Raw genomic sequence first — 14,157 nt, 5'->3', positions numbered from 1 at the left:
CAAGTTGCTAAGCCGGTCCTGCCTCATTTGCCAGAATGAGACTGCTCAATCATGGGCCCGGGCAGCAGATTCCAGAGCCTCCCCAGAAGGACAGACTCTTCCTTCCGCGTGCCACTTCTGTACCTAAACCCTGCTTCTCTGACATGAAAATCACTCACAAAGGAGATGGCTGAGTTCCCATCATGGCGCAGCGGAAACGAACCATGTGGTTGTGGGTTCCATCCTCGGCCTCGCTCAGTGAGTTCAGGATCTGGTGCTGCCGTGAGCTGTGGTGTAGGTTGCAGATGCAGCTCGGATCTGATGTTGCTGTGTGCTGTGGCTACAGCTCCGATTAGACCCCTAGCCTGGGAACCTCCATATGCCGCAGGTGCGGCCCTAAAAAGACAAAAGACAAAACAAACAAACAAATAAAAAGAAAAAAAAAAAGGAGATGGCAGTGTCATCCAGGACACCTTCTTCTGATCACTGTTGCATGTTGGTGATTGCTTCTCTGCTCGTAAAGGAAGGACAGTTAAGGAGGACCAGATCACTTGGTTTCACTTCTAGAGATTTTGTCAGAACAAAAATTCTGACAGTTATTTGCAATTTTCATCTTCCTGGAAAAAAAAAAACAAAAAACAACTGTCCAGTTCTATGGAAAGATGTAATGATCTTGTTTTCCTTAAACAGTCCATAGAAATGAGACTTTTCCAGTGGGCCAAATTGTGGACTTTATTGCCTTTAATATCCACCTCCCACCCCCACCCCCACACATACTTGCTTTTTTTTTTTTTTTTTTTAGGGCCACACCCACAGCCTATGGAGGTTCCCAGGCCAGGGGGCGAATTCGAAGCTACAGCTGCCAGCCTTCCCCACAGCCATAGCCACGTAGGCTCCAAGCCACATCTGCAACCTACACCACAGCGCACGGCAATGCTGCATCCTTAACCCACTGAGCAGGGTCAGGGATCGAACCCGCATCCCCATGGATACTAGTCCAATTCGTTTCCACTGAGCCGCCAGCTTTTCTTAAGTTGGGGAGGCTACTTTGTAGCCCAGTGCAGTCTGTTACAACCCCAGCAGCTGCCCCACGTTCAGAATGTCTGTGCCTGCCCTTCAAGCAAGAGGCAGGCTAGTTCCCTCTTCTCCTTTGGCCATTTGGTACCCTCGATTAAAGGAACATATATTTCTTGCTTTGCAAGCTCCCTGCAACACCAGGCTGCCTGTCCCTCACAAGCTATTAAGCTCCATTAGCATCCCTGCGCGAGCGTGCTCTGAATCAGCATCTCCCTGCTGGCCACACTTAATTTTCTCCACCCTGAGTGCTTGATTGTATTTCTTCCTTCCCCTTTTCTCCCCACCTTGAGGGGGCCCTCCGTAAGGCTTCACAGTCAATTTCCCCTTGGAGTTCTTTTCCTGCTAAGTGAGAATAAAATGGCCACTCCAGTGTTCAGCTAAGGCAGAAGCTTGAAGAGATGCAATCTGACCAGGGAAGGGGAAAAAAAACACGTGGCCATATATACTCAGCGCCCCTCACACTGTTTGCAAGCGCAGCTTGAAATGGAGCAAAAGGAATTGCTGTCCGCATGTGTACTTTTCATCTGACCTTCACTGTGGAAACGCAGCAGCCTTTTCGCCTTTCATCAGATCTTTGGTGAACTTCAATTTCTTGGCGCCTTGAGTTCACAGACCGGCCCGTGCAGGCATGTTCTGTTGGCTTCCACCCTCGTTGACTGTGCGTTTTAAAAGATGTGAATTACTGGCTGACATTTAAGAATCAGATTTCCATGTCACGATCTGAATTGGGGGCTTCGCTTGAAAAAATCAAAAGGTTGGGGAATTACATTCTTCTATGACAGCCATGAGTGGAGCTGGGGAGTAGCTGTCCCCTTAAGACAGGTGTGTGCTGCATGTGCCAAGGTCCCCAGCATGTCCCAGGCACCATCTAGATGCTAACATAAAACAGATGAGTATATAATATGCCAGCAGGTGACTGGGCTTATGGGAGAACGAGAGCGGAGTGAGGGGGCGGGGCGGGGGAAAGTGGGCGGGGCTTCCGTGATGTACGGGAGGGCGGGGCCTACCCTTGATGAGTGGCTATGGGAGGAAGCAAGGGAGTGAGCAGGTGGCCGAGAGGGTCCAGACACAGGGAGTAGCAGGTGCAGAGGCCCTGAGGAGGGAGGACAGCAAGGATGCTGGTGCGGCTGGAGCGGAGTGAGCAAGGGGGCCGGAAAGAGGGGGTGAGGCCAGAGAAACAGCCAAGACTCAGAGGACAGAGGGTTTGAGGGTTGCATCAAAGACGGGAGGGTCTACCCTGAGTCAGAGGGGAGGCGATCATAAGGTTTGGAGCAGCTGAGCCTCTCCAGGGAAAGAAGGGTACCTCTTTCCAGAGAGTTCTGCCCAAGTACCAGGCCTTGGTCTTGTTGGCTTTCCATGGGCTGTGTGTTGCAATGGATGATAGGCTCCGTTAAAATGCTTTCTGCTCCATTTAAGGACAAGCAATGAAAGTACACATTTTTTCCTATTATTAGAGTATCCTTTTTCCCCTGATACTGCAAATCAATATTAAAAATTCAAATGATACCAAGAACATAAAAGTCCTTTCATAATCCCACTGCCCCAGAGATTATTACTGTGAATAGGTGGGCATATAACCATCCAGGCTAAAAATTGGATACATTCATAATATTCCTTGAAATATGTATTAATTATATCCAAGACAAGATAGGTGATCTGGAACGTTCTCGTCCTGGCCTGTTCCAAATGAGCGGTACTTTCGCATTTAGCTGTCTGTCCCTGGGAGCATGACAGGAAGAAGACTCGCCCTCCCTGGCATCTTCTGGAATGCCCTCTCTGAGTTTTTCTTTCCCTTGTATGGATCGTGGAGTGGTGTGAATTGAACATTTGCCCATAATTACAATTCATTGTTTTCAAGTCATTGCTACTTGCTGATACATAGAAACAACTAAAGACAGGTCTCAACTCTTTTTTAATAAGAAAGAAAATTTTTAGGATCTCCTGTCATGGCGCAGTAGAAATGAATCTGACTAGGAACCGTGAGGTGGCAGGTTTGATCCCTGGCCTCGCTCAGTGGGTTAAGGATCTGGCATTGCTGTGAGCTGTGGTGTAGGTCACAGATACAGCTTGGATCTTGCACTGCTGTGGCTGTGGCGTACACTGGCAGTTGTAGCTCCTATTTGACCCCTAGCCTGGGAACCTCCATATGCCACGGGTGTGGCCCTAAAAAGCAAAAAAAAAAAAAAAAAAGACATTTCTCAATGCATATGTCACCAAGCAGGGCTGCCACGTAGGGACTCTGCCTGGACCCTTGTGGCTCACCCACCTGTCAGTGCTGTGTAGATTAGGAGGCTGTGCCATCATTGGCCAAGCATCACCCTCCCCAGTGGAACTGCCCCACCTACTCTGTCCCCCTCACCAAGCCCTTTCTTCCCCCAACCCCCACCCCGAGTTCACCTGTCACCCTTCATTAATTTCAATGGTGAGACTTGAAAAAGGAGAGATGGGTTTTTAGGGAAATTGTATTGCTTGGGAACTTCTGCTGTTTCAGATTACCATATAAATAACCTTTGAGCAAGAGCCTCTTTTTTGTATTATTTTTTACCATTCTTTTCACAAAAATGGGCATCTACCATCCAGGCCCTTTGAGAGTCCCACCATTTTTAGCCCACATCATGCCGGGCTAAAAATGGTGGGCACTCACCCAGCCATCTGCACCCGGTGGCCCCAAGCACTGCTGAGTGTGGGGGTGGCCTGAGTTTGAATCCTGGTCCAGTTACTGGCTGTGTCCCTGCAATGGTAATGGTGAAGCAGGGATGAGGGGTTTTTAAAATTTTTTATTTTTATAATTTTTTTAATCCTTTGTCTTTTTAGGGCCACACCCACAGCATATGGAGGTTCCCAGGCTAGGGATCCAGTCGGAGCTGTAGCCACCAGCTTACGCCCGAGCCACAGCAACGCCAGATCTGAGCCGCGTCTGTGACCTACACCATGGCTCACGGCCACGCCGGATCCTTGACCCACTGAGCGAGGCGAGGGATCGAACCCACAACCTCGTGGTTCCTAGTCAGATTCGTTAACCACTGAGCCATGATGGGAACTCCAAGCAGGGACGAGTTTAATCAGATCAGCTTTGTGAGCAAGAGCAGAGGATGGAGAGAGACATGGGCAGCACAGAGACTAATAGCAAAAGGAGGAGTTTCTATTGTGGCTCAGAGGTGATGAACCTGACTGGTATCCATGAGGACACAGGTTCAATCCCTGGCCTCGATCAGTGGGTTACGGATCAGGCATTGCCGTGAGCTGTGGTGTAGGTCACAGACTCTGCTCAGATCTGGCATTGCCATGGCTGTGGTGTAGGCTGGCGGCTACAGCTCCGATTAGACCCCTAGCCCGAGAACTTCCATATGCTGTGGGTGTGACCCTAAAAAGACAAAAAAAAAAAGAAAAAAAATAGAGAAAAGAAAAAGGAGCCCATGCATCCCCAAGGCGGTAAGTTGCTTTTACCACGCCCAGTTCTCTCTGCTTGTCCCCAGGGTACCAAATCTCCCACCAGCTCCACGCCCTGTGATCTTAATTTCTCCCTTCTGAACGCACATGGATGCCCCGACCCTCCGAGCAGTGTGGACAGAGAAAGGATCCTCTTAACTATTCAAGATGTAATGGTAAGCTCAACTTTCACATCCTCATGGCCAGGGGCCAGGGGCCAGGGGCTTCTCCATACCAAGCAGCCCGGCCTTGGGTTAGACCCCATGAGAGAGTTTCCATTTACAGCTGGGAGAACAATACAGATCACAACAGGATTTGGTGTGAACCAAAAACCTCGGAGTTCCCGTGGTGGCTCAGCAGGTTAAGAACCTGACTAGTATCCATGAGGATGCAGGTTTGATCCCTGGCCTCGCTCATTGGGTTAAGGACCTGGTGTTGCTGCCACCTGTGGCACAGGTCAGATATGTGACTCGGATCCCGCGTTGCTGTGACTGCGACGGAGGCTGGCAGCCGCAGCTCCAATTCAACCCCTAGCCCGGAAGCTTTCACATGCTGAAGGCATGGCCCTAAAAAGAAACCAAACCAAACCAAACCTCTGGGCCACCCACCAGAAGATTTCACACAACACAGGAGAAAATTGACTTGAGACCACTATTTTCTTTAATAATAGTAAGAACTTGTGTTAAATGAGCACTTACTTGGTGCCAAGGTCTGTGTAACATCTGTTGCTGCGTTCATTAACCCTGCGAGTGTCATGCTAGGTATATTTGCTCTCGTTTTATAGTTTGAGGAAACTGAGGAATAAGGTATGATTGCTGGAAAAAAAAAAAAAAAAAAGAGTGATTGCTCGCCCAGGCCTCAGAGAAGCCCAGACCCCAGGACTTCCTGTTCCATGAAATTGACAGTCACAGGCCAGGAACTTGCACTGAGCTGTTTTGCTTCCTAAAGTGTTCATCTCTCCGTAGGGGCAGGGTCTGTTGTGAATATTATTGATGTCCTGCCTGGGAGCAAGGTGTTCAGAGGTGGCCAGCCATCAGTTTTGCTTAACAGTTTTAAACAGTGTTGGAGAAGACCTCTCCTTGGCCACATATTTCCCCAGTGAACCCAGGCAGGGGGGAACGTTGATGAAAAATGGTTTTCAGAAGTCAAATCCAGGAGTTCCTGTTGTGGCACAGCGGAAACGAATCCGACTAGGAACCTTGAAGTTGTCCTTGGCCTCGATCAGTGGGTTAAGGATCTGGTGTTGCCGTGAGCTGGGGTGTAGGTTGCAGATGCGGCTTGGATCTGGCGCGGCTGTGGCTGTGGTGTAGGCTGGCAGCTGTAGCTCCGACTAGAGCCCTAGCCTGGGAACCTCCATATGCAGCGGTTAAAAGCAAAAAAAAATAAAAATAAAAATAAAAATAAAAATAATAATAATAATAAAAATAAAGGGCAAGTAAAATCCAATGAGGAAACAAGCAGACAAAGCCAAGTTAAGGGACAGTTTACAAAACAACTGGCCCAGGGGCTTCAGCAGTGTCAGTTTCCTGAGACACAGAGAAGGCTGCTCCAGTTAAAGGAGGCAAAAGAGATGCCACAGTTATGTGACATGAGATGCTGGGAGGCTGGGGGAGATTGCTGGAAATTTAAGGATGATTTGGGGAAATGAATGAAATTCGAAAAGGTGAATTATCTTACATGAAAAAATATTACTGACTGATGTTACCTTTCCTGAATTTGGTAATTAATTACATTGGGGTTACGTTAAGAGAAGGTCCTTGTTCTGAGGTCTCTGAGGACTGTGAATGCAGGTGAAAGGTGTTTGGATGCTCATTACACCCTTCTGCTATACCATGCTGATGCAGTTTCCGTGGGTTTTACATTTTTTTCAGTATAAGTATTTAAGAAGCGAGCACATTAAGGAGGAGATAAGCTGCTTCAGTAGAGCAAAGCATCAGCAAAGGAAGACATAGAAAAAAGTAAAAAAAGGGAGACCTCATTTAAACAGTAGGATTGTATTGATGTCATTTTCTGGATTGTACTCTCGTGCTAACTGTATAGGCTGTTACCGTGGGGGGAACTGGATGAAGGGTACATAGGCTCACTCTGTGTTGTGTACGACTAGCTCAAAATAAAAATTAAAAAGCCAACTAAAGGGAGTTCCCCTTGTGGCTCAGCAGTAATGAGCCCGACTAGTATCCATGAGGATGCAGGTTTGATTCCTGGCTCCACGTGGTGGGTTAAAGATCTGTTGTTGCTGCAGGCTGTGGCGTAGGTCACAGATGCGGCTCGGATCCGGTTTTTGCTGTGGGTGTGTTGGTAGACCGCAGCTGCAGCTCTGATTTGACCCCTAGCCTGGGAACTTCCAAAAAGAAAAAAAAAATTTATTTTAGGTCTAATTTTTTAAGCTAAGAGAATTGTTTATAGGAGGTAGCACAGTTTTTAAGAATTTCTGGGGATTCTGAATCAGAAGGCCTGAAAGATCAGAGTCTACCTCCAATGGAAAGAAAGTTTTAGAGATCATTTGGTCTTTGTGGCTTGAATTTGGGGACTATGAAAGAAACAAATGTTAACATTTGAAGTTAAAAATCTTGGAGTTCCCGTCGTGGCACAGTGGTTAACGAATCCAACTAGGAACCATGGGGTTGCGGGTTCGATCCCTGCCCTTGCTCAGTGGGTTAAGGATCCGGCATTGCCGTGAGCTGTGGTATAGGTCGCAGACATGGCTCGGATCCCGCGTTGCTGTGGCTATGGTGTAGGCCAGTGGCTACAGCTCTGATTGGCCCCCTAGCCTGGGAACCTCAGTATGCCGAGGGTGTGGCCCTAGAAAGTGCAAAAAGACAAAAAAAAAAATCTCTTCTACAGCATATAAAAATAAGAGAACTGTAAAGTAAAAAGGAAAATGAAAATCAAATAACAACAACAACATCAAAAATCCAGATATCCACAAAAGCCAGAAAGGGATGAGGGGGGCTCTATCCTTGCCTTCAAACCATAGCCTGCACTTCTGGAAACTCAGGAGAAGATGTCACTTAATGAATAAAAGATATGAAAGCCTAATAGCTCCTGACAATATCTCCTATACTGCAGATCAATTTCTGTCCAGAACATTGACCCTTAGTATTAAGAAAAGAATGAATTATGCTTAATATACATACTCTTTTAAGAACACAGGGGAATCTTCCTCTATTTTAGAAATATTTCCATATAAAATTATTTAGGTTTTTGACTATTTAAAGAGGTGAATTTTAGGTACATAGAAAATCAATTTTGGGAGTTCCCATAGTGGCTCTGTGGTTAACCAACCCGACTAGGAACCATGAGGTTGTGGGTTCGATCCCTGGCCTTGTTCCATGGGTTAAGGATCCGGCGTTGCCATGAGCTATGGTGTAAGTTGCAGACACGGCTTGGATCTGGCACTGCTGTGGCTGTGGTGTAGGCCGGCAGCTGTAGCTCTGACTAGACCCCTAGCCTGGGAACCTCTATATGTCACAGGTGCAGCCCTAGAAAAGACAAAAAGACAAAAAAGAAATTAATTTTGTAGTGTTACATTAAGGCATTATTATGTTAAGAAAATAAATATACATCTTCAAATTTGTTTTTTTCCCTTTGGTCACATTCAAAACATGTCTTAAACTTGAGAAGAAAAACCAATTCAGAGAAGATAGGAGCATGTAGGAGAGGGCTTCATTTTAGCTATGACTCGAAAAAAATTATGCTCAAAGTCAAGATAAAGGTAGAAATACAGTGATAAATGGAAGAGGATGTGTCACCAGGGGAGGGCTTGGACCTGCGACCTCACAGCCCACAGGTGTATTTCATTGGCTGGCCTGGTGGTGTGCTTAAATCATCGTTGTTGTTGTTTTATCTTGAATCTAAACCCTTCTGTTCTGAGCATGCACCCTTCAGTTTGCCCTGGACCTCACCACTCCCTATTGTCTGTCACTGAGACTCCAATTGCCATTTCACCTGACGTTTCATCTTCTGAAGCTGTGGGAGCTGGTGGCTCCTGTTTCAGGGAGTAAGGAGAGCAAGTGGCTGAGACTCAGCTTATCTAGAGAGGGTAGCTTGGACTTTTCTATAAACTCTGGGGGGCCTTGGCTAAATCACATTCTTTTGGAGGTCCATTTCCTCCCCTACGACCAAGAGGAGTAGACTGGATATTTCCTGAGCCCGTCAGCTCTGAAATCCTAAGTCTTAGGTGGTGTCCCCGTATTGCAAAATCCACAGGAGCAGAGGATCCATGATAGTTTATGGAATCGCCCACTCATCCAAGGACTATGTCTGGAGGCTGTTTGCAAGTTATATATTTAGGGCTTGAAACACCCTTCCCCGACTCCAGATCTAAGCTTCATGATGGCAGAGACATGTGCTCTCTCATTGCCTGCTGTGTCTTTGGTCCCTAGGAAAGTGCATGGTGTAGCATTAGTTTGCACATCTTTGTTAAGCAAAAGAATTGAGTCATCAATTGATTGAATCAATGAGAATCAATGAGCGAGAGTAGCAGAGATGTTGATTGGGCACCTGCCCAGCCCACACATACCTGAGTTTCAGTCATCCCATCCCTAAGTTATAATTATGGTGGCAGTATTTTCCAAACTATGAATCAGGACACATAATCTGACAAAGAATTTTTGTGCTACTTGCAGTAGAAGTCAGTTTGGGAGATGTCATTTGGATTCTGAAATATTAGGATTTCTGGAAGTGAGTGCTCATTATATTTTCAATGGCATGAGTGAGGCAGGCAGGGTAGCCAGAAGGGCCCTTGGCCTGGGTGTCAGGGCATGGCAGGGAGAAATGGGGATGCAGGGAACAGTCACAGTGCTGCTGGCTTTCATCATATGGAAATAGGGGCCCAGTGACACCAGGCTTTCTGGTTTTAAGAGAAGCCAAGTACCTGGGTTTGTTTCCAACTTCTCCCATTGTGTGTGTGTGTGTTGGTAACGAATTCACGATTTTCTATGCACCAAACAAAATGTGCCTGCTGGCCAGATTTGGTCTTCAGACTGCCAGCTTGCAACTTTTGTTTTAGACAATGAAAGCTTTGTTAGCTCCTGACAAGAGAAGAGGAAAAGGTTTTTTTTTCCTTCCCATTGACACTTGAGTTAGCCCCTCTGGTACCCAGAACCATCAAGGGCATAGTGTCCTGAATGTAACCAGAGATGCCCAGCTGGATAGCTCAGACCAGAGGACCACCTGGCTGATGTCATTAGGCAAGGCCCTGAGCAGGTGGGTCAGACAGCACAAAGCCAGATGAGCAGGAATAATTCAGTGATGAGCATGAATGATTCATGTTGACTGATGCTGAACAAGCACTAAATAGCCATGAAATGCAGGTCTGGAACTGAGAGATGTAGTGATCCTTTCACCCAAGAGAACATTCCTGTCAGTGAAGTTGCTGGATGGTATTTGACTTCCTAAAGCATCCTTTTCAATATTAATGGAAATTTAAAAATGACCTCTGAATGAATATTGGCATAAGTGATCTTTTTATTTCTTGCAGTTATCGCCTCCTTATTTTGTATCATTTTATATGACATCTAATACATGAATGCTTTCTCATTAGAAAAAGATTCAAGCCAGTTAAGAAATAAACTGAGTAAAATATGAAAAGCTCTCTCTACCACCCAGCCAGACCAGGCCCAGCTTTCAGTTCTATTGAGCATGTATACTGTATTTATTTTGTCATTCATTCATTCCTTTATAGTTTTCTATTTCTGTTGGTTTCTACTTTTATCTTGGTTCCTTCCCAAAACTTTTTGGTTTCATTTATTACTTTGGTTCTCTTCCACCTCATTCCATAACTGGCTTCTTGATTTACGTACTTAACCCACTTTTTTTTCAGTCTTGTTTTCTAAGATAGCAATTTTAAGGCTATAAATTTTCCTCTGAATATTGCTTTGTCCTTATACATTTTGCTGTATATGTAGTGTTTTCATTATCATTTATTTCTATTGGTTTGCATTTTAGGGCATTTTTTTTCTTTGTTTAGAAGACTTTTTTTGTAGATATTTTAAGTAGAGTGTTTTTGTCTATCTTTCTATGTTAATTTCTAATTTTACTACACTATGATTAGAGATTGGTCTGCTTTATTTCTGTCATTTTGGAAAGTTTTGAGACTGTGTGGTCTACCAGATTATGAAAGCTCTGTGGTATTTCAAAAAGAATAATCATTCTCTTTGGGGGGTAAATTACTCAGTATATCTATTAAATCAAGCTCTTAATTGTGTCATTTAACCTGGTGACTATGTATGTCCCAGTATGGTCTCCGAGCACCTTTATCAGAATCACCTTGGATTTTATTCAAAAGGTAAATTCAAAGATACAGAACTGGGTTTGGAGGGGAGATGGGGTGCTCAGAGTCTACATTTTTAATAAGGGTCCCAGGAAATTCTTATGCTCATTAGTAAACAGCTGCAGTAGAGCCCTGCCTAATTTTTGCCTATTTAATCTGGGTGATTTCTGAAAACTTGTCAACTTTCCCTTCTATTTCCCTGTTTTTGCTTTATAAATTTCAAGTCTCTGTCATCGTGTGCATATAGAGTCAAGATGTTTTCTGATAGATGGTTCCATTTATCCATATGAGTATATCTTTGCCCCATTTAAAGCGCTACATGGGCCTTTTCAGTCTAAAGGCTTAAGGCTTTCTTTAGCATTGGCGAATGTTCATTTATTATTGGCTTTTGTTATTATTGTTATTATTTTCCACTGTTTCTTCTCTGGAGCTTCTCTTGGACGAATGTTGACCCAGATCTATCTTTTAAATCTCTTTATTTTTCTTTCATATTTTTCTTGTTGTCTTCTTATACTGTGTTCTTGTGAAATTGTTTGGCTTGGATTTCTAGTACACTTAATTTTTCACCTTTTAGCTCTCTCTGCTATTGAGATTATCTTCTTAAAAGGGGTAATGATAATACTCTGGTTTCTCTTCAGATTATATAAATCTTTTCACCTTTTAAAAATGGTAAATGATAAAATTGAAACTCAAGATCTCCGAAGTTCCTGCTGTGGCTCAGCGGTAACAAGCCCGCCTAGCATCCATGAGGATGTGAGTTCAATCTCTGGCCTCACTCAGTGGGTTAAGAATCCAGCATTGCCGTAAGCTGTGGTGTAGGTCACGGACATGGCTTGAATCCTGCATTACTGTGTCGGTGGCGTAGGCCAGCAGGTGTAGCTCTGATTTGACCCCTAGCCTGGGAACTTCCATATGCAGCAGGTGCGGCCCTAAAGAAACAAAAACAAACCACAAAAAAAACCCTCAAGATCTCTGGTTGTTTCTTTTTCAGGAATAAAATATCCTCTTAAATCTCTCCAGGGATGTTAATTTTCAGTGTTCTAAAGTCTTCCTCTACTTCCTCTATTAACTCTTTTTCATTGGGTATTAGTTTTTTTGTTTATTAAATTTGACACCCATCTCAGGGTTTTGGTTTTCCCTAAATATTTGGTCATTCTTGGTTGTCTGCTCATCTTAATATTTGAGGCTTCCACTCCCTCTGCTTGTTCTATTTGCTGTAACCTCACCCAGACAGTTATGGGGTTGGGGCACAACCTGCTCCTGGAAGCTGTGTGCCTCAGCTGCTCTTCTAGATTCAGGACCTCCTAGTCTGCCTTGGGGATGACAACTTCCTGAGACATTGCCCTGCCTTCTTCTCTCTCTCTCTCTTTTTTTTTTTTTTTTGTCTTTTTAGGGCCGCACCCACAGCATATGGAGGTTCCCAGGCTAGGGATTGAACCAGCTGTAGCCTCCAGCCTACGCCAGAGCCACAGCGACACAGGATCAGAGCCGTGTCTGCAACCTCCACCACAGCTTACAGCAACGCTGGATCCTTAACCCATTGAGCAAGGCCAAGGATTGAACTTGCATCCTCATGGATTCTAGTCAGGTTCATTACCACTGCACCACGACGGGAACTCTGTCTCTGTCTTATTCATCATTCTGTCCCTAGCACTTAGCAACCAGATCTACTTATGGGAACACATATATTTTTCAACAATTAATGAATGAAGGAAAAGAAGGACAAATTAGTTAGCTAACCCCTCAATTCAGGGTTAAAATCCTTTCTGGGCCAGGCAGCTTAATATATGTAAAATGGCTCATATAAAGCAACAGGAGTTAGTGGGAATTATTGCGACTAACAACACATGCAAATCCCAATTGTATAAAATTGCCGATTGAATGAGAGACAGAACTAGGGGTTCACTGTGCATTCGTGACTTCTACCCCCAGAGACTGCTGCTTCCTCTTGAGGACTCTCCTAAAGTATCCAGTGTGGCTTCATGATCTAAACATCCTCTCTTCAGAGTTCCCGTCGTGGCTCAGTGGTTAACGAACCCAACTAGGAACCATGAGGTTTCGGGTTCGATACCTGGCCTCGCTCACTGGGTTAAGGATCTGGCGTTGCCATGAGCTGTGGTGTAGGTCACAGACATGGCTCAGATCTTGCGTTGCTATGGCTGTGGTGTAGGCCGGCAGCTACAGCTCTGATTCAACCCCTAGCCTGGGAACCTCTATATGCCACAGGAACAGCCCTAGAAAAGGCAAAAAGACAAAAATAAATAAATAAATAAATAAACAAACATCCCATCTTCTTGTAGACAATGTCAATAGGGTCTGAGAAATAAAGAATATGCTGTCATTTCAACGTTAAATTTTCTATAAAAACCGGACCTCTGTTACAGCAATCACGAAACACTACTTCATAGCTATTATCTCATTGCATCCCTTCGACAACCTTGTCAGGTTGTCAGGGCACATTTTCCCACGTGAGAGGTGGAGGCTTGAAGCTCAGAGACTTGCTTGGGGACATAGAGCCGCCAGAGTCAGATCCGGAACCCATGCCCAGCACTTAGACTGAGCTGTTCCCCTTTGTGAGCATAGTTAGAGGTTTAATGCTTCATCCACCAGCACCTAATACACATTTCAACATGTTTAGTGGCTTCTTGGCAGCTTTGTGTCCAACGCTTTTGCAGGCAGATATCATCAATTTCATGTAAGCCAAGGGACGGTCACTGAGCACCTGGCTTTCTTTTTTCTTTTTCTTTTTTTTTTTTGGCTTTTTAGGGCCGCACCTGTGGCACATGGAGGTTCCCAGGCTAGGGGTCTAATCGGAGCTGTTGCTGCCGACCTACACCACAGCCACAGCAACTTGAGATCCGAGCCACGTCTGCGACCTACACCACAGCTCACAGCAACGCCAGATCCTTAACCCACTGAGGGAGGCCAGGGATTGAACCCGCAACCTCATGGTTCCTGGTCAGATTCGTTTCCGCTGCGCCATGATGGACCTCCTGCTTTTGTTGATATTAAAGTTGCTGCTATTATTGCAGACGCTTCATCGTTATGGTGATCAGGCTTTCTTCTTCTCCTAGCCCAGCCGAAAAGAGGAATATTAGGCTTGTAAGGCATTAAACCGCTGACCATCAAACGCTGGCTGTATTTTAGTCACTGGCCCAGGCATCCTTCCTTCGTCCACCTGCTCCCTGGCTTTCTAGCAAGGAGGCCAATTTGTATACAGTCCTATATCTGCTTTCCACTCGTGGGTATCTGCAGCCCGGCCACCATGCAGAAGGCTTTCTGTTGAAAAGGCTTGAACTTAACTTTTTAAGGGCTGACCATTGAAACTGCATATAACAAGGTTTTAAAGCAAAGCTATAAAGCAAGTTTTCAGAGAGGAATTTCTGGATGACAGCTTC

The 14,157-nt window shown here is 45.1% G+C and overlaps 1 protein-coding gene across 3 annotated transcripts in view; it reads left to right on the top strand.

The window, feature by feature from the left end:
* The window catches only part of KATNIP (katanin interacting protein), a 218,146-nt gene that overhangs the window by 87,774 nt on the left and 116,215 nt on the right, over positions 1-14,157 (top strand). For 2 of the 3 annotated variants that reach the window (XM_047780240.1, XM_047780239.1), the window contains exon 7: positions 4,533-4,661. The exons of the other annotated variant lie outside the window; for it this stretch is intronic. In XM_047780240.1, coding sequence (XP_047636196.1) covers positions 4,533-4,661 — 129 coding nt within the window. The remainder of the gene's footprint in view (positions 1-4,532; positions 4,662-14,157) is intronic. 3 annotated transcript variants of the gene reach the window in all.

The sequence above is a fragment of the Phacochoerus africanus genome, chromosome 5 (assembly GCF_016906955.1).
Source record: "Phacochoerus africanus isolate WHEZ1 chromosome 5, ROS_Pafr_v1, whole genome shotgun sequence".
Lineage (NCBI taxonomy): Eukaryota > Metazoa > Chordata > Mammalia > Artiodactyla > Suidae > Phacochoerus > Phacochoerus africanus.
The sequence above is the reverse complement of the archived record's forward strand: the minus strand, read 5'-3'. Positions and strand labels throughout refer to the sequence as shown.